The following is a 21,519-nucleotide window of genomic DNA, read 5'->3' as shown; positions in this document are numbered from 1 at the left end:
TGTGAAAGATTAGCTTTTCACAATGAAATCAAAGTATATTATTTTAAAGTTACTTTGTATGATCAAGATTATTTTTTGTGTGCACCCTCACACCTCAGCATGCAGTGACTTAGGTAAGAATGAAGTCTTTTAGAAGCCATTTTGACAAAAGTCTCAATTTAAATGCTCCTTAGAGTGAAATGGGGAAACAGCATGACTTTCATGTTGGTTTAGGAGACACTCTACTGTAGAAAACTTTGTATCCATTCTGTGAACCGCAGGACCCGGGTATACACCCCTGGACGATTAGGCCGTGCACACTGGTATCCAAATGATGTCACACCAGCCAGGAACCACCTGTTGTTTTCTTGGCACATTAATGGTCCTCCTGAATCCCCCTGAAGAGGAAATTGCAAAAGAAGGTTGTAGATGTGTTGTCAATTGGCATAAACATCTAAGATTATTTTTAGCAAATCAATCCAAAACTAAAGATCAAAAATATGATTTAATTGCAAGTCATCTGCATATCTCTTCACCAACACTCTCCGTCAAGAATGAGAACCTTTGGCTGCTCAGAAAGGACACAGAGAAACTATGACAACTAAAACATAATTCGATGTAATTCTTCATGATGTACTTATATAGCAAAATTTCCTTACTTTCATTATGGCATTTTAATAGGTACTAAGAAATTCTCCAAGGCACAACTAGAAGCATCCCAACCAAAATGTATATTAAAAGCTGATCATTTTATTAAGAGAAGTATGATATGGTTTCACTCATGTGTGGAATTTAAGAAACAAAACAGATGAACATATGGGGGAAAAAAAGAGAGAGAGGCAAACCATAAAACAGACTCTTAACTACAGAGAAGAAACTGAGGCTTGCTGGAGGGGAGGTGGGTGGGGGGCTTAGATGGGTGTTGGGGATTAAGCAGGGCACTTGTGATGAGCACTGGGCACTGATGAATCAATAGATTCTACTCCTGAAACTAATATTACACTATATGTTAACTAACTGGAATTTAAATAAAAAACTTGAAACAAAAAACAAAACAAAAAGAGGAGTGTTCTAAGAATTGGGAGAGGCTTTGCAGAAAAGACACCTTTTCCACAATGCGTGTTTAGAGAAACTAAAACCTCACACATAAAGTTGATTTTAGTTCTTTGGGCAGTGTTAACTTTTTGTCAGTAAACAATCAGATTTGAAAAAATCTTAACATTTCAATGGCAATAGGCATGTCAATGATATAATTTATGATAAGCACACATATTTTCATGGGAGATTTTAACTGATGAATTATTTAATTTTTGAAAATATTAATTATAACAGATTCTGCTAGATTTAATTCCTATATTTCATTTACACATGAGTATTTGTGTGTAATGCAAAGAACATAATGCAAACACATCATACCATTACTTAATGATGGCATTGACAAATATTTTTCTTACATTAATTGTGCAAAGTTTTTAATCTTTTTTTATATTTATGAAGGAATTTAAAGCCTTGTGTACTTTGGTTGCAATCACTGGTACAATAGAATATTTCAACCCAAGTTTGTGTTAAAAAATATCCTGACGGACTTTTTGCCTGATTCTTTATTATCTTTGGGACCATGTTTAAGGAGAAAAAATGTGATGTATATAAAAGCACCTTTTCTTGCTTGGGTACAGAGGAACATAAATTGTACTGGCAACCATAGGTTACCTCTTTTCTAGATGTAACAAATATGTTTGAAGGCAGGGACTGTGATTTTTATTTCTGTATCGTAAACCCTTAGTTTATAATTTGGGTCCAGAAATATTTATGGAACAGTTAAAGATAAATACAGACTCAAAGTTAGAGATTATTAAAAATAAACCTCAACTGTTTGGGTATTTTGAAAAGGAGTCATTTGGTTTTCTTCATATTTTCTAAAATAATTCAATTTTTAAAAAAGACAACAGAATCTAGACATTGATTCCATGAACAAGGATTTTAAATTGCCCAACATGCGCTGGGTCAGTTGCCGGTATTCAAGCGATCCACCGGCAGGCTTGATGCTCAACAGTTGGGTTGTCTGTGTGGTTGAGAGACCTATTATGTCTGGGACTGTCACTTCTCTCATCTAACTATACCATTTTAGTTCAATTATGTAACTTTTTGCCTTAATTTGCTGATTTGTTCAGGGAAGCTATTTCCTTCTTCCACTATCTCAGAGATATGTATGGACTTCAAAAATATGAGTGAATGTCCAGACCATAAAGTATTAACCTAAAATTTATGTTGCCATACCAGTGGTTTTATCATGCTAAAACACACATTGCTGGGCCCCAGGGTTAGAGTTGCTGACTCAGCAGGTCTGTGCTGGGGCCTGAGAATTTGCACCTTGAACAGGTTCTCAAGTGCCGCTGATCTGCTGGACTGGAGGCCATGCTTGGAACACCACTGGGATAGAATAAGGCTCTGCGAAGTTAGCAAAATGAGTTTGCTGTTTGTGTCATTTACTTCAATCTATACAGAGGGGACTTCTACAGCCACTGTGGGGCCTTAAAATCCAGACAACCACCCCACTCACGCAAGCCTTTGGTAAGCCAGAAGATACTTAAGAATGTATGAATGACTAATAAGGCCAATTCTTTGCCATCATGGGGGGGAAAATAATGCTTCAAAGAGCTCATTCAAGTGATGTATCAATTGTAGCATATTCATTATTTTAAAGGTATTCTTATTTAATCAGTTAATCCTCTTGTATAACACAGTATTAAAGTTGAACAAAGAAGATCATGTGACCCTCTAGACTATCGATTACTCGATCACGATAACATATTACACAGGATATTGGCCTGTGTGTGGACGTTCCTACTTGTGAATGGATAACATACTTAGACTCTCTAGAAATCAGAGCCAAACATAAGATTTCAGAGATCTGGCACAAGTGACTGGCTTAATGTAACTCTAATATCAGTGGCACCCGTGATCATATTTTCTACTTAGTGCATGAGGCCCCTGCCACACAGCCCCCATTAACTGTAATTGAAGTTGTACAGTTGATTTCCCACCTGAACAATAATTCTATAAATCTCCCTCTAAGTGGCAATATATCTTACCTTTAGCACGCTTTTCATTTTAAGAGGAACGTATAAGATCCAGAGATAAATTTTAAACAAGAAGAAAGCCATCCTATTTGTCTTGAATTTGCAAGTGTTCAACAAAGCAGAATAAATGAAAAACTAAGCTGAAAAATTTAACATGATTTGAGACACTGACTTAACTCGAGGATACATATAAAGATTCATCTGCTTAAGTGTCTGTTAAAAAAAGTCTTGTATCAAGTCGAATTATGGTGACATAGGTGTTAATATATGTAACAAGTTGTTTACACTTTAACAAAGTGAAAGATTTCCCCATGGCATAAATTGATGCATCCCCATTTGTAAGTTATTCATTTGCTCAGTACTGCTATCAGGTTTAATCTAATCCAGTAGATGTTAATGATCAACATCTTATTCATTTTCAAGTACAGAAAACATGCTAGAAAATTTTTTTCCAAAGTCTCATAGTGAAAATTGTTAATATTTTGAGTGCTTACTGCCTTCTATGTGTTACCTGATTTTTAAATCTCTCAATAAAACTTAAGTGACTTGCCCAAAATCTCACCCGTAAGTATTTAGGCAAGGGCGAAATAAGTAGTTTGAGCCCAGAATCTCTGCTTTCACGGATACTCTATACTGCACCTAAAAATGAATAATAATTCTAAAACCTGGCAGAATTTACTTTTTATTTGTTGAGGGTATGTGGATTTCATGGCACTAATAGATGGCTACCTTACTTCTAAGTGATAAGATGTTCTTGTCTTCAATGAGGGTAATGGGTAGGAGTTTCTCTGGTGGTCATGCAAGTCAAGAGCTATTGATATTTCCAATATATTGCAGTGTTGACATTCAGTGAGATCATGTTATTACATCTCTAAAATGAAATGTAAACGATAAGATGAAAATTCTAGTATATGGGTTCCAGGTCCAGAGTTATGCCAGGCTATTGAGTAAGTTCTAGTTTTTAACCTTCCTACAAGTGGTTAGCTGCAGACTGGTTCTAACCAGCGTATCCAGGTTGCTTTTATGCAGAAAATTATGTCTTGTCACTGGACCCCTGGCTCATACTCAAAACCAAGGTTGAAAATTGGAAGCCAGTAGGTGAAATTGGCCTTCCGACTTGCTTTTTGTGTGTTTGTTTGAAGTTTGTATAGGGTTTTAAAGAATTAGAACTAGATTTAGCTAAGGTGTGTACTCTCCAGGTCAACAGTGCGTCAGCACTACGTAATTTACCTGACTCTCTCACACACTCATATTTTGTGCCTCAGCTCTAAAGACATCTGATTTTAATATTTGTTCTTAAAAATGAGTTTTATTATTTTTTTTAGATTTTATTTATTTATTTAAGCAAGAGATTTATTTATTTATTAAAGCAAGAGAGGGAACACAAGCAGGGGGATTGGGAGAGGGAGAAGCAGGCTTCCCGCTGAGCAGGGAGCCTGATGCGGGGCTCGATCCCAAAACCCTGGGACCATGACCTGAGCCGAAGGCAGACACTTAACGACTGAGCCACCCAGGCACCCCCAAAATGAGTTTTATTTCTAATGCTCACACCCACCCTAGGAATACTATGCAAGTAGGCCACAAATAAAAAACAAAGAGTCACAGTTTGGTAAAAGAAGAAATGAAGTTAAAACCCTGATGATTTCTTTACTCCCTAATTGTTACGAAGCCATAAAATCATTATAGAGCAATGCTTTCTGGAGATGTAGGGCGAACAGTTTTACGTACTTACCTGACAAGAATCTATTCCTCCTTCTTCATAGCCTGCACAGACCATATTTTCTGTAATGTTATACTCTGGCATCTGTTGTTGGCATTTCTCATTTGATAGAAGAGGAACATTGGCCTCTTGCAGTATGTTTGCCGTAGGACCTGTTCCAAATGGTAATGCGGCCAGCCATCAGAAGGCACCAACATGCATCACTGAATGAGCCACCACCAGTCTTATTTATTTCAATAGTTCACTCTCATTATCGAGTACTGTGTGTATATATAATGAAACTAAATGCTAAACCTTAGTATTTTTAAAGCACATAATAAAACCCATCTGTGGATTTTGCCAAATGGATGACAGTAAAGCACTTCTTTAGTTCCCAAGGGCTAACAGGAATGGTGGATTGGACTAGACAGGCCTTAGGCATTTGCAGTAATTTTAAATGGTTACAGTATTACTCATGGGAAAAAAAAAAAAGCCCACCAACACAAACAGTTTCATTTATGGAAATGAGCAATGACTCCAAAATCCAGGAGGCTTTTCATTTGGCACCTGAAGAGGTGCTCCCTGATAATGGCATTCAGCAACTTTGTGAGAATCTGTGAATGAGCAGGTGCACACTGAACAGAAGACAAAGCTCAGCTGAACTATGCCCTGGTCTAAGGGCAATCAGCTTGTCATCCACACGCAGGTGAAGAGAAAGGAGCCGTGTACTTCCACGCTTTTTACAAAATGACTCATCTACTGGAAGCATGATTCTCTGTTTACTCAAATACTAATCCCAAGAAGAATGTGAAGCAAGCAGGTGTCTAGTGACTTAGAAAAGGCACCTGATAAGCACTTTCTAATAATTAGCAATTCTATTTAGTTCCTCAAGAGAAGCAGAAAGTTGATGATAACTTAGTGCATATGACAGACAGTGTTATTGCAACAATATGTGACATCATTTCCACCTAAGTTTAATCCACACACTAAACAGGAAACGTGTGTTTGTGTGTGTGTGTGCATGCGTGTAGTTATGTACATGGACATGTGTGTATGTATATAATTCAGGTGCAAACCAATGTATGTATGTATGACTCAGTGCTGTGTTGGTCAATGTTTAATGCTGGTTTTCAAGAAAAAAAAATCCCCAATATGTATCATTTGCCAGATGTAAACACTCCAACCAGGGCCAATTTCAAGGTACCAGCATGACAGTGAACAGGAGTTGGGGGATGTGCACAAAAGGCGATTTCCTGCTGGAGTCAGATGACTTTGAAAGTTTGACATTGGCCTTTAAGAAGTGAAGATGGAGGAGGGAATTCAGCATCTCACTGTTATTCATTCTATAAAGATTGAGGATGGGCTGGTAGACTTTAGTTTTTAGTATAAACTATGATAAAAGCAAAGCCTATTTTGCTGCTCATCCAGGAATAAAAAAGACTGGATGGGTATATGATAAAACTCTTTGGTAAAGAAAAATTTGAGCAGTGTTCTTATATTTAATATTTATTTGTCCACATGAATTGCCATAAGGATAATTGAAAATAAACACATAAAAACATACATAAAAATGTCAGTAGAGTTATTTTAAGTTTACTAATTGCCGTAATTTAACCGACTAATATCACTTCATTTCTTCCTAGTAAACAATATGTTCATGGTTTTCTTAGCTAATTAGGATAATATACTCAAAAGGGGAGGGGGAACTGAGTTTTACAGAGTTAAGTAGCTGGAAATCATAAGACAAAGTTCATAAAATTCATTAAAATTTCCATCACCCAGGAAGTATTTAAACATGATCTGACCATTTATTCCTAAATGAAATTGATCTCAGATACAGATTTTCCTTGGCTCCATACCACTCTTAGAGACCCTTCTTAAGTCAATTAAATGCATATCTTTAGTAACAATAAGTAAATGTGAGCCAAGTTTACTCAGCTCTTAGAAGAAATACCCATTTCCTATGGAATAAAGGGTCTTAAATTTTGTTAGGGGATAATTTGTTTTTGAAGAGTCTACATTGTGGCCATAAATGTCTTTTTGTTTGAAGTCTGATAGAGAAAATATCTATCTAGGAATCATTTTTACTCTTTAGATTTCAAATTTAATAAATCATGGCATCTTTCAAGTGGAGGAAATAAAAGAAGAGACAGACTTTGACTTCAATACACTTTATGGACAGCAGACATGAGGCATTTCAGCGACATAATGCAATTGCCGTGGAGAACCTCTGTTGAAATCATCAGGCAAAGATTTGACTTAGAATGTCATCCTTTCTTTTACGAGGAAGAAGGGCATTTTAATTGCAAATGCTTTCCTTCTGGTAGCTGCACCTCTCCACAAGATTCTGTGGCTTTTCATCCTATACAATTAGGATTTTTAAATATCTTGGCCATGATCTGTTGCCACTCCAGAGGCTGGGTTCTCCCACCAGACTATCTAGTGCCTTTCCTTTTTGCTTAACTTTTAATGGGTAGTCAAAATTCTGCTCTAGAGGGAATAACTCCTATTAGGAATTCTGAAGCCAACGTGCCTTGTAGTTACATTTAGAGAGAATGAAGTACTGGAATTTTGTAAAAAATTATGTTCAGTTAGTTTTAATATACATCTTTTCTGTGTTTTGAAAACATCCTATTAAATAATGCCAACGAGTCAGTTTATAGTCTTTAGTGTAAGATTTGTGCCACATCTGAGTATGCTGACTCAGCATGTTGATGTTTTTTATTTATTTTTTAAAGATTTTATTTATTTATTTGACAGAGAGAGAGCGAGAGCAGGAACACAAGTAGGGGGAGTGGGAGAGGGAGAAGCAGACTCCCGCCGAGCAGGGAGCCCGATGCGGGGCTCGATCCCTGGACCCTGGGATCATGACCGGAGCCGAAGGCAGACGTTTAACGACTGAGCCACCCAGGGACCCCACAGCATGTTCATGTTAAAAGGGATTCCCTTCTCATTTTTTAGGGAATGGGAGTGTGAGGCCTTTTTGTGATAAATAAGACAGTTTTATTGATTTGGAAAATGTAACAGGTAGTAATTTGGCTTTTGACCAGACTTTCTCCAGGTGCTTTACAAAAATAAATTTTGTAACCTTTGTAGTATTCATTCAAATAGACGTATCTTTTCTCTTTATCAGAGTATTTATAATACTGAGATGAGGTACTAAGTTTGGGGGATGCTTGGACTCTCCTCAAATAAGGATTATAGTTTTATAGTGTGCTCTATACAATCTGGAATTTTTAAAAAACTATACAAATACACAGTATATGAATATAATAAGCCAGACAGTGCTTTTAAGAGCTATTGCAAAATATGTTGAAAATATTCACAAGATAGTGCAATGGCATCCTTCATACAGGTAGGCATTTTCTTTTTGTTGAGTCTGATGATTTACCTTGATGTATAATCCTCCCCCAGCCAGCAATGGAACAAATTCTTCCTGGAGGAAAAGCTTGATTTTCTTCTGGTAAACAAATCGGTTGTATATAATCTGGAAAAACGAAACACAAACAAACATACATTTCTAACAAGTTTTAAAAATCAATTATTTTCAACATTTTATCTAAAAAATTTGTATTTTTGATTTATGCTGCTTGAACATTTTTTAGACATCAGTCTTAGGGGAAAGAAGCATCTCAGGGTGGCATTCTTTGACAATGGACTAGGTATCACTGGTGGTCTTTGGGAGCCTTTTCTACATTGTCTCCTAATTGCTCTTTAAGAATGTAAACAATGTCTTAGTTCTAGAGTTGATCATTTATATTTGATTTTAAGTAATCATGCTACTTACAGTGTCAGCTCTGTGAAAATCTTGGGATGGCTGTTCTTTAGGACCAATTAAGAGACACTTGGACAAATGTTCTGAGGCTTAAGCACCTTGATGAAGATAATTGAATATGTTTCGCTCTATCCCCCAATTCCATTTAAATTATAATGATTTCTAGAACAAATTATCCAACTCTTATGGACTATTAATTCATTGGTACTGATAATATTTCAAATCTAATTTTGAATTGATTTGGCCAGATAAGATGACAAAAACGGATTTCTTTTACCTGTGTAATTCACTTTAAAGTCAAGATGCATCATGGCGATGTCACTGTCCTTTGTCCGTTTATTGTAATGTGGGTTTATGACAATTTGATCTATCAACCGAGTTACTATTTGAGGAGAAGTCAGATTCGATGTCATATGCAGGCCTAGAATTGCTTTCCACTTAGATGGCTCTAAATTTCTCCTGAAGATTATGAAAAAGATGTATAAGAAACCCTCCATCCACCATAGTTACTTTCTAAAGATGCTGCTCATATAGTAGGTATTTCAGAACTATGTGTGCCCATCCTAAAATATTCTTGAATTTCTCTGAATGGTTCTTCTTTAAAAACATTTCCTTTAATTTTTTATTCTTCTGGTCAGATCATAGAAAGAGCCTTAATTAGTGCTCATTTCTATCACTTCTCTTAGATCATCTCTTGATCTGTAGTTCTAGATTGTGGTTTGCAACTTTGGTTTCACATTAGAATCACCTGGAGTTCTTTTAAATAACACTGTTACCTGCTCCCCCTTCTCTATCTCTGATTTAATGAGTCTGGAATGGGGAGAAGGGACTTCAAAAATATATGTTATTTTTAAATTAAATCTCCCAAGTTTATCCTAACGTATGGCCAAGTTAGAGAACCACTGCCTTAGATCCCATTCCACTGTGGGGATGGCACCTTGCTCCAGGGTTTCTGCAGGGAACCCCAGCTAGCAGGAAGGAGGTTCAGGAGCATTCTTTTGTTTAGGGGGTCACTGAATTTACACAAAGTTAAGGCAAGCAATAAAACCTATTACGATGTTTACAATCTAACATACAAACTCGAGTAATTTTCATACCCAGTAAACTCGAATAATTTTCCATACATAATGTTGGCCCTTGATAATGAATTGGTAAAGGATAACATTTGTGTTATAGGCAGATTAAATGACAGTTTGAGTATGCAGGGACTTCTAACTGTGCTTTTGGCCTGCAACATCTTCACAACAAGAAACTACTAGTGAACCCATGGAATTAAGCCAATTAAGCCATATTCACAATGCAGTCAAAATTCAATAACTGCTATTTTAGAAGAGCTAGCGATTTAATTCTTAATAGTTACAAATGCCCCGTTTAATGTGGTCTTTCAACTGTTAGAATCCAAGTCACCTACAAATATACAAAGGGCATGAAGTTATTTCAAGTCCATTTGTTTATCTTTTTACCTATCCATTCCTTTGTTGAAATTAAACAAAGGATCGTGTTTGATCAAGTCGCGGCATCAGTAAAGCCAACGAATGCCCAAACATCCAGATAACCACGCTGCATTAAAATCGGATGAAACTTACTGACATGCTTTATAGAATAACACCCATTTATGGAGAACCTATTTTGTGCCAAGGGCAGTGCTAGGTACTTTGCATCAACTCTTTTCATTTTTGCCACCGTGCTATGGATTTTACACTGAGAACAAACTGGGCGCTGAGGGTTTAAATGGTGGGGCAGAGACTTGAACTGGGACTGTCTGACTTCAGAGGCTGTACTTGCACCAGCACACAGGGGTGCTTCCAGGGGCTCTGGGCAGTGTTCTGTGGGCAGGGTCGCGAACATGAGGGCAGGGTTGGGAGGAGAGACATGCTCTGTTACTGGATTATCTGGGCTCAGGAAGGGGAGGATGTCTCTGCTCCTAGTGGTTGGTGGAAGCTCTTCCAATGCCCAGATGTTGGGCCAGGAGGGTATTATGGTGCTGTGAAGGCTCTGTTTGCTTATCAGGAGGCCTTTTCACTTTCCCCTTTCCAGGTCAGAGGAATCAGTACTTCAGCCAAGCTGGACACACTGATAATTTCAGACATTCTGACTGCACCCACTCCCACTGTGCCCTGGGACTCCCCTGCCCACACTGGCCTACTCCAAGAGAGGCGATAGAATGAAATCTCTTTCCTGGTGTCCCATCTCTGAATTTCTTTCCATATCACACATTTAAGTATGTTTCCTAAAGCTCAGCTGGTCACGGTTGTCACTTGACTAGCTAGCATACCTGTATGGCTGACAGGTAACAGGGAGTTACTCTTTTCTTTAAATTGTATTTTTTATTAAACATTTAATATATAGTAACTCAATATTTACAAAAAATTAATTTTACAATTACCACACCATGTTTCTTACTTTGCATTTAATTATATTTATTTATACACATTATATTTTGCATTATAACTATATTTTATTAACCAAGGCATTATGTTAATATTCATATTATAAATAATATTAATTACATTAATGGTATAAAATTTGCTCAAAAGGAGTATGAGCCCATTATAGAGGTTCTATTTTGAAGTTAATAGAGTGCATGTATTTTAAAAAATGATAGGATTGTCTTCTTAAATGCTTTCTACATATTTTATCTTTAGGAAAACTTACACGAAGATTCAGCAAGATATATGCAGTTATTTGCTATAGATTTAACTCAATGACAAAATAATGCAGTTCAGGGGCGCCTGGGTGGCTCAGTTGGTTGTCTATCTGACTCTTGGTTTCGGCTCAGGTCTTGATCTCAGGGTCCTGGGATGGAGCCCAAGCGGGGCTCTGCACTCAGTGGGGAGTATGCTTGAGATTCTTTTTCTCTCTCCCTCTCTCTCTCTGCCCCTTCTGCTCACACACTCTCTCTCTAAATAAATAAAATCTTTAAAAAAATTGCAATTAAGAAAAAATAATGCAGTTTAGTAGCTAACCTCCCAAATTCTTATGTCTTTTGTAAGTACTGTACTCCTTCTGAGAACAATAAATATTAGTTACTGCTATGAGAGAGCTTGTAGGCAGCACGAAGTTTAGTAATCACCATTTCATCTTGTTATTTTAAGGTTTGGAGTAGAAAACCAATCCATGAACCATGGACTGTGAAAATTAAACATACATGCTTCAAGCTATTGGTCTAATTAAATACAAGTTACAGCAATATTAATCTGACACATTCTTAATGAGTTCCAAAGTTGTTATAGTGCTACATGGGAAATAGCCTTTTTTCATGTTTTTCTTTCTCCTGCGTCTGTAAGCCGTACATTAGGAAGGAGATATTCCTCCAACATGTATCAACTGCATTTCTCTCTCAAGTCCTGCTCCACATAACTTTTCGTGTCTGTGTGCTTAGCTTCCCCACCACAAGCCCACATTAGCACAAGCACCACTCGAATGACTACATTCTACTGCAATCTTAGTGTCTTCTCTCAGAAGAAAGACTTGATAATACAGAAGTTCTGGCCCGTGGTACTCAGTTTTATGAATCACCTGAAGAATTTGCTAAAAATTCAGATTCCTAATTGCCACCTCCAGAGATTCTAATTTGGAAGGTTGGAGTGGGACCCAAGAATCTGCACTTCGTAATTACTGTTGGGATATTGAGTAATACAGAATCCTCCCTGGCTTTTCCATTCATCAAAAGCCAAGGGACAGGAGAAGAAAGCCTTCAGAAAAATCAGTGCAGATGAGGAGGGAATACTTATTATGTTTAAAAAATATATTTGTCTCAAAACATCTACACTCTAGTGAAACAAGGAAAAGCTATAGGACGGAAGACAGATGGGGATGGCAACAGGAGATAGCCCCACTGGATAGGCAAGCCCCAATCCAGCACAGGCTGAAGATGGCAGAAGTAGGCTACCTTGAGGTAGGGGAGGTTGGCTGAATTTCTGCTGCATTTCACCTGTGCCTGCCCTGTTAAATGTTTTTCTTAGTAGCAAGAGAAAGAAAGGCCTAAGTTGGGAGGCAACAGAAAGACATGTATTCCTGACTTCTATCACCTCAAAGACTAGCACAATTCTTGGTGCACAGTAGGTGCTCCTTAGATGTTGCACCAGCAGGGAGGAACTAGTGCTATACCGCTCTAAGTTGCTACGTGTTCATGTGTAAAGAACGTCCCAACTCAGAGTATGAGGAAGTTCATTTGTAAATGGGATTTTCATGGTGGTAAAAAGTGAATAGGGTAAGAAAGTTATGATGAGCTCCACACTATGCTGAAAGGAAGAAAAATCAGTGGGAACCCATAACTCTACATTGAAAATTTTTTCTGTTCTACCATTAACAAAGATGGTACTTTATAGTCAAGTCTGTTCACTGCCAACCCCAAAGTTTACCCCCAGCACAGCGTGTTAGGTCTCTCTTATTATTCTCCACTGAATGGAAAAAGATTCCTATGAGGATAACCAGTTCCATTTTTTAAGGCACGTAAAAATTAGAATGCCCCTGAAATATGGTGTTGTTAAAGAGTAAGAAATTTTTCAAGAATAGAGCCCAAATGTCCATTGACTAATGGATAGATAAAGATGTGAGCTACACACACACACACACACACACACACACACACACACACACTGGAATAATACTCACCCATAAAAAAGAATGAAATCTTGCCATTTGCAATGACATGGATGGATCTAGAGGGGATAATGCTAAGTGAAATAAGTCAGTCAGAGAAAGACAAATACCATATGAGTTCACTCATATGTGGAATTTAAGAAACAAAACAGATGAATATGGGTGGGGGGAAAAAGAGAGGCAAACCAGGAAACAGAGTCAACTATAGAGCACAAACTGAGGGTTGCTGGAGAGAAGGTGGGCAGGGGGGATGGATTAATGGGTGATGGGGATGAAGGAGGGCACTTGTTTTGATGGGCACTGGCTGTTTGTTGTATGTAAGTGATGAATCACTAAATTCTACACCTGAAACTAATATTACACTCTATGTTAACTAACTAGAATTTAGATGAAAACTTGAAAGAAAAAGGAAAGTTTTCCAGACTATTAGGGGTAATTTTAGAAGAACAAAGGAGCTAGATTAAATGGGATAATAATGGCCAGTTTTAACAATTTAAGTATCATATAATAATCATAATAATTATTCTAGTTAACAAAATCAATTGTTAATGAAGGGCCATGAGTCCATAATGAAACTCAAAAGAGAAAAATTAAGGTGTATAAAAGGTGGTTCTATTGTAAAAGAAAAAGGATGAATAGTGAGGATATGTTTAACTGTTATTCTTTTTTATTAATAAGGACAAGAGTTTCACACATAAGGGTATTTTTAGTTCAACTACTAAGTAGAAACCTGTTTTCAAACTAGAGGTATGCCTTTATTTGTTTTAAGTGGTAGAAAAAGAAGTACAGGGAACAAGGAGTAAGCGAAATAATCCTCAGCATCATTTGATCTGGTGGGTTATGTCTACAAACTTCAGGAATAATTTTTGAATGCCTTTCTTCACTTGACTTCCAGGACTCTCTGGGTACTTGTGATTTTCCTTTCATTCATTCTCTGCTTTTCCTGTCTTTTCCCCCAGCTCTTTTGTTCCTCTCAAAATCCAAATACTAGAATACTCCTGAGTTCTGCTTTTTGCTTTCTTCTCTTCTCCATTTACACTACCCCCCTAGATGATCCTACCCAATGCCATGACTTCAAATACCAACAATATGTGCAAAATTTCCAAATTTGTGTTTCAATAATTGACTTCTCCTCTGAACTCACATGCCATATGCCAATTGGCCAGTACCATTTGGATTTTATCAGGAAGTCCTAAGTTCAACATAAAAAACTCAGAACTCTTATTCTCTTTGCAATCCTGTTTCTTCTCATTATCCTCATTTCAGTAAATGATACCAACACACACAACACACACCCTGTTTGCTCAAGCCCTAACCCTTGACTCTGCCTTTGCCCTTTCTCTTCATCTGTCTGTAACTCTATCCACCTGAACTTACTCATGAATGAGATCCAGCCATTTGTCTAGCTTCCTCAGCCACAATCCTAGGGCCACCATTGTTTCTTTCTAACTGGTCTCCCTGGTTTCACTATTGCTCCTCCCAGCAGATTCCTCTCCAGATGATGTCACTCTTTGCCTTCTAGATGGCCTCTCATCTCATTTATCATGGCCTCCTTAGTCCTCACCAGGGCCTAGGATCTGGTCCTGCCTACATCTCCAGTCTTATTCCTTCCTATCTGCCAACCCTTCCTGGCCAGCAGCAACAGCAGGCTTCTTGAGGTTTCTAGAACAGGCTCCTACCCCAGAACATTTGAGTTGATGTTACCTCCCAGAAACTTGTGTTAAGTTTCTCCCTCATCTCTTTAGATCTTCCTTCAATTTTCATATGTTGTGAAGCTTTCTCTAAATACTGTATCCAAATAAAGCCCCCTGCTCCCATCATTTGCTTTCTGCTTATGCCACTTTTATCTTCCTTTATTGCACTTATCACTCCCTAAAATAAAATATTTATTTGAAAGTTCTTCTAGGGCAAGGACTTTGTTTGTCTGTAGAGTACCATCTTCCCCAAAACTTAGAACAACACTTATTCTAATCTATTCTAGTCCAATAATGTGATTCAAGATGATGAACTAGTTCTCAAAGTAGAGATAACTTCAGAGATCTGGCACTGAGCTTCTAGGAAATACTGGAACTTCTGGGTGGAATTACAACTATAATGAGATACTTTCTAATAAGAAATATGTTATTAAAGTGCTTTGCCAGAGGCAGGGGTGGTGTGTGTGTGTGTGTGTGTGTGTGTGTGTGTGGAATTGGTAAAGGGAGTAAAAACTAAAATAAAACTAAAAAAAAACCCGAACAAAAAACAAGTGACAAAAAAAGAAAAATACATTATTAAAAATAGTGCTAAAAGAATAGCATCAAGAAAATAGGCTACATAAGATGGGCCAAGGGAGTCTTTACAAATACATAATTTTAAGGAAGAGACATCAGATTGGAAATTGATAAAACCTATGAGAAAGGCATCAGTCTAAAAAGTCCTAGTGATACAAGAAGAGAATTTTAACTATCAAAAAGATGACTAGCAGCTCAAACTTGAAATACCTTAAAAAAGTACCCAAGACCTACCCTATAACCAAAAACCAGTAAGTCACTAACCTAATCTTGAAATCTCTACTGGCCTAAGAAAATGCACTTCTTTTTCATTTGCAAAAATTACTATTATCTTGAAAAGGTATTATAGTATTTCTGCAACCTGAAGGAGATAATATATTGAACCTCCTAAAGCCATCATCAAATAGGCAGATAAATAGAGAAATGAATTAAACCTATGATGTTTGTATATTAGGGTAAGTTTAAGTAGAAATGAAATAATTTTCTAGGTACTATGTTTGTATATGTTCTGTGTTCTAGTCCTATTTAAGGTGTTTGAGGCATTCAAAAGAATCCAAATTTTAAGTTGTAATAGAAGTATCAATTAAGTTATGTTATTTTATGGTCAATACTTAACTATTTAAAAAGTTTGCTTCAAAGCTTTATTAGCTACATCAGTTTAATTAATTTAATGCTAAAGTGTAAATAGTAAGGACACCTAGGTGGCTCAGTCGTTAAGCATCTGGCTTCGGCTCAGGTCATGATCCCAGGGTCCTGGGATCGAACCCTGTGCTGGGCTCCCTGCTCAGCGGGAAGCCTGCTTCTCCTTCTCCCACTCCCCCTGCTTGTGTTCCCTCACTGTGTCTCTCTCTGTCAAATAAATAAATAAAATCTTTAAAAAAAAGTGTAAATAGTAGTATGTATTTCTTGCCACACCCACAAGCACCTCATATATGAAATAATCTATTTCAGGAATATTAACACCTGTTTCAAGGAATTATTTCAATAAGGAATGAGATACATGTATTTGGTCTTCTCTAAAGAGCTAAATTAACGAATAGAAGACTGACCTCTCTATGGATAATTTCATCACCAGTGTATGTCTATATAATAGATGTGATCCAGATGGTAAATCTATATATACTTGCCCACCCAAGAGGCTGAATAGTGGTTGCTTCTGGAAGCAGGGATGGTGACTGACTGGGAAGGAGGGATAAGAGAATTTTGCATGTGATGGAAATGTTTCATGTCCTGATAGGAGTGTGGGTTACACAGGTGCATGCATTTTCAAAACCCATCAAATTGTGCACTTAAGATTATGCATTTGTTTTATGTCAGTGGGAAAAAGCGAAAAACAAATACTAAACTCTATATGGTGAGTTTGCTTTACCGTGGTAGGGTTAGCAATTCTCAGACTGCTTGTTTTGTAGATCCATACATATTTTGTGGATTGTAGGAACAGGTTTCTCATTATTGGAGATAAGTGTTGCAAATAGGGAAGGAGAAAAGACTAGAACGTACCCTGTGGCAATCTATTTTAATTGGAGTTGTCATTTTGAGTTCATATTTGTAGGGATGGAGCTATATCTATTGAGAGGGTCTAGGAGTAGGACATATCGGCAACAGCAAGGAGCACACAAGATCGTGTTTTTTATGTAGAAGAAACTAAAATTAGCTAAATGGAGTTGGGGTCTCCTATAGAAAGCTTGATTTGAGGACTAGGGTGGACAAAGCACAAGATGAACCTGGAACATCTTATTTTGCAGAAAGTAAAGAAGTTCTCAAAGAATGGAGATATATCAAGACCAACAAGGGGGCAAGCTTAAAGGGTTTCACCAAATAGGAGGGCTTTCTATAAAATAATTTGCTGTATTTAAAAATATCAAAGACAAGAAAGACAGAAAGAGAAAGCCTATTCCAGATTAAAGAGGATGAAAGAGGTGTAGTAACTAAATACAGTGCATTATCCTGAATTGGTTCTTGGGCAACACACACACAAACAAACCAAAGAGGTTATAAAGGGCATATTTAAGACAATTGACGAAAATGAATAATATTATAGATTAGATAATTGTATTGCATTAATGTTAAATACCCACGATTTCCTGTGATGATGTAGGAAAACATCCTTGTTCTTAGTAAAAATACAGGGTAAAGGGCACAATGTCTAATCCCACTATCAGGTGATTCAGAAAATAAATATTTTTCCAGATTGGAGAGAATGAAAGAATCATAAGGTTTTCATAGCATAAAATGCAGACCCTTGGTGAAACTCAGTGAAGGTATACAAGAGTTCTCTGTACTATTATTTGCAATTTGTGTGCATGTTCGAAATTGTAGCAATATAAAAAGTTTAGAAAATAAATATGCTGAACGTCTCCTGGGCAAGAATTAAACTCTTCTTGCACGGACCTTTCCTGCACAGGAACAGCAGTACAATAAAAATTTTATTGTACGTTTATGTGATTCCCAGTATGCAAAAGTATTGCATCATTTTACTTTTGTCCTGATAATCACTCTAGGAGGTAGATCTCCTTCTGAACACCCTGTGGGGGAGGATATTGAAACAAAGACACCAAGTCACATGAGGTCAATAGCATAAGCAGGTTCAAAATTCTATCCTCTGGTTTTAAGTCAACCTTGCCTTTAAGCCACGAAAAGTTGGTCCATACTGTCCAAATCTCTCTTTTAATGTTCAAAAAGAAGACAAATCAGTGACAGAGAAAAAAGGACAGGCAGAGGGAAATTTAATGACACCCATATGGCTGAGGGATGGGAACGGGAGTGTGGACAGTAGAAAGAGTTGTCCAATTAAACCATTTAGCCACCTGCAGGTTAAAACACCCGAACCAGATATACATTTCTTGGGAAAGAAGAAATAATACCACTGAGTGGCTAAGGAGAGCAAAATGCAAGGTTGGTGAGGATGAGTTTGAATTCATCACAATTCTATTCTATTACAGCTTACACTTGTGTTTGCTTGTGTTCAGATTGAAACTGTGTGAAAACACATTTTATGTCTTATATGACTGAACACGTGTATATTAGGTGAAACTGGTTTTCTATTTCCTTTGGATATTTGTGGCTTAAAAAGATATGATATTGGTAGCATTGACCTACAATAAGTACATCTGTAAGGTAGATAAATGAAAGATGTCACTAATAGTACTGCAAGCCTGGCTGACATTTAGAAAGCACATGTTCTGCAAGAACATCAAATGGACTAATTTACCAAATCCAAGGTTAATACGGGAGGTCACTAACTTACTAAGACCTACCTTTGTGCAATAGACAACAATGAATCTGTAGCTAAAGGTACTTGACTTGTAAATTGGGTTTAGGTTGCCCACCTGTGGCATTCCAAGGCATAGAGCATGAAGAGGTGGAAGTTAAAGTCATGGTTAGCAGGGGAGGGGAAAATAGACTGCGATAGACACCGTTGTGGTGTGGCTGAAAACAGATTCAAGTGTAATTATCAAGAGGCAGAAAAGTCACCAAGGGGCAGTTTATGTATGAGAGAGGCTGTAGTTTACTCATCCAGATAGAGGGTATGATGCATGGAATCAGAGAGCTTTGGGTGTAGATGGGAAGTACCTTGGGTAGTCCTTGTGGAGTCCAGGTGATTAGTCAAGCTGGGATCTGGCTATGGGTCCTCATTTCAGATTCTTCGGGTTCTGACTTCAGGTCTGCCCTCACTCTGGCCCGATGGGATCAACCCTTTAATGCTCATTCCCTCTGCCCCTCACCCCCATCTCCCAAACAACTATCATAACCTTTTGCGTCTAACAATTTGTCTCCATACATCCAAGAACTTTCAATGTCTGTGTTGGTAGGGAGTTAATTTTTTGATCTGATAACCTGCAGATATGTCTTCCATTCCTGAGCACACATAGTTCTTTCCTCAGAGATTCTGGATGCTGGCCACAGAGAGGCTCATTCTAATCCTCACAGCCCAGGTCATTCTCTGGAGGCTTCTTAGGACAAGAAACTGCCCTAGGTCAGGGTTTATGAATCTTCTATGAGGAAGCTACCTTTTTTCCTGGCCTAATTCAGAAGTGTTAGAATGGGATTACCTAGAAAGGTGACTTCTCTCATGCAAAAGTAGAAAATCAACATGTTCTTGGGCCCAAGAATATTTATTTTCTCCTCCTTTTCTCCCTGTCCCCCGCCCGCTCTATTTTCCTCTGTGGCACTGCTTTGGGCATGACTGCTTCTAGAGGGAGAAGATAGATCCTAGAATTCAACATATATTATGTAATGAAAAAAGAGTCAGATATGGTTTGATATTACTTCTAAGATTTAGGTATGGGTAGCAGCAAAAGAGATTTGACTTGAGAAGGACACATTTTTATCCCAAGTCCTTACACATGAACTTTTAGAGCACAGTTTATTTGTAACTTGAGGGCTATTTATTTATTTTTTAAAAAAGATTTTATTTATTTAGTTGACAGAGAGAGAGAGAGAGCACAAGCAGGGGAGCAGCAAAGAGAGAGGGAGAAGCAGGCCCCCTACTGAGCAGGGAGCCCGACATGGGGCTCGATCCCAGGACCCTGGGATCATGATCTGAGCCAAAGGCAGACGCTTAACCCATTGAGCCACCCAGGCACCCTTGAGGGCTATTTAAACATGCTCTTTTTTGATACGGACAATTTCTTTCTTTCTTTTTTTTTTTTTTTTTAAAGATTTTATTTATTTGACAGAGAGAGGACAAGCAGAGGGAGAGAGAGGGAGAAGCAGGCTCCCTGCTGAGCAAGGAGCCCGATGTGGGACTTGATCCCAGGAGTCTGGGATCATGACCCAGGCCGAAGGCAGCCGCCCAACCGACTGAGCCACCCAGGCGTCCCTTGATACGGACAATTTCTGACATGAAATATTGGCCTAACTGGATGATAACCAGTGCAACTTATACATTAAATATGAATTTTACACCTTTAAAAGTGATTACCTTGTGTAGGCAAGAATTTCAATTTTTTTGTGTATGTAGGAAATACAACACTTGATGCAAGTATCTAATGAGGAATGATTTCTCGTTTAACCTTCTCAATTTTTAGATATGATTTTAGTGGGAAAATGATTGGTACTCTATAATGTCATACAAAGCAGGAATATTTCCCCGATGGGATGATTTTGTGAGGCGGCACGAAACGGGACGCACAGTGTCTGCTGTCGTCCTGTCACTTGGGAGGGGACACTGTGACGTCACACTCACCCATACACACAGTGCGCCGCAGACACCAGCCAGTCATTGCTGACGAGAGAAGCACCGCAGAGCAGTTGGCCGTTATAATAAAGAGCAACCACCCAGGGCCAGGCTCCTTCTTTGGCATTATTTCCTCCGACAATCTTCGGGCTGACTTCTTGGGCCACCAGTTTGTTTCCGCATGCTGTTAAAATAATTGAAGAAAGAGCATCTATTTTATTTTGGTGGATTTCTTCTGATCATAAAAACTGAGTGGATCACTACAGAGGAACTTCAGGTGCTATGCCCACTCTCTTCATAATTTTAAAGGGAAGGTTTGAAGGAAAGAAAACATAACAAAATGTTGACTTACACTTATGGTTACACTGTAACAGAATCAGTGAATCTTGGAAACACTGTTTACTGTAATAGAAGAACAATTATATTTCAGAAATTGTGCACCTGACATCTTAAAACAGAACATAGTGCATTTTAACATATTTTTTTTAGTAGAATTAACCTTCAAATGTAAGTATCATATATGAAACGTGGGGAGGCTGACAGGCACAGCAGTTTAACCTCCTCCTGAGGTTAAACTTCAGTTGAACTGAGTTTGAGCCCTGAACTCTACCACTTACATTTCATGGGATTTTGGATAAGTTGCTCCGTGTCCCTGAGATTCAGTTTTGTCATCCACAAAATGTGGGCAGTAGTACTTACTTTACTGGAATTTTGTGAGAAGTAAAAGAAACGTTTGCACTGGAGTTATTATTGTGCCATATACACAATGAACATTCAATAAATGATAATTATATTTAGCTTGCTTGAACCAACCTTGGATTTAATCATTGTATAATACAGAATATGTCTCAGTATGGCTAATCAGACAACTATTCAGTGCCCTGCACTGCGCATGAGGCTGCGTACTCCACTCAGAAAATTCAACGATTGAT

At 37.8% G+C, this 21,519-nt stretch overlaps 1 protein-coding gene across 1 annotated transcript in view; it reads right to left on the bottom strand.

The window, feature by feature from the left end:
* Window positions 1–221: 221 nt before the first annotated feature.
* The window catches only part of TMPRSS15 (transmembrane serine protease 15), a 112,179-nt gene continuing 90,881 nt past the window's right edge, over window positions 222–21,519 (bottom strand). Inside the window, exons 21-26 of the mRNA XM_078071539.1 lie at window positions 20,940–20,989; window positions 20,597–20,771; window positions 8,811–8,992; window positions 8,150–8,245; window positions 4,792–4,931; window positions 222–377 (exon numbers count right to left, since the gene is read on the bottom strand). Coding sequence (XP_077927665.1) covers window positions 222–377; window positions 4,792–4,931; window positions 8,150–8,245; window positions 8,811–8,992; window positions 20,597–20,771; window positions 20,940–20,989 — 799 coding nt within the window. The remainder of the gene's footprint in view (window positions 378–4,791; window positions 4,932–8,149; window positions 8,246–8,810; window positions 8,993–20,596; window positions 20,772–20,939; window positions 20,990–21,519) is intronic.

This window comes from Halichoerus grypus, chromosome 1, assembly GCF_964656455.1.
Source record: "Halichoerus grypus chromosome 1, mHalGry1.hap1.1, whole genome shotgun sequence".
NCBI classification, from domain to species: Eukaryota; Metazoa; Chordata; class Mammalia; order Carnivora; family Phocidae; genus Halichoerus; species Halichoerus grypus.
This window is presented reverse-complemented; position numbering and strand designations above follow the sequence as displayed.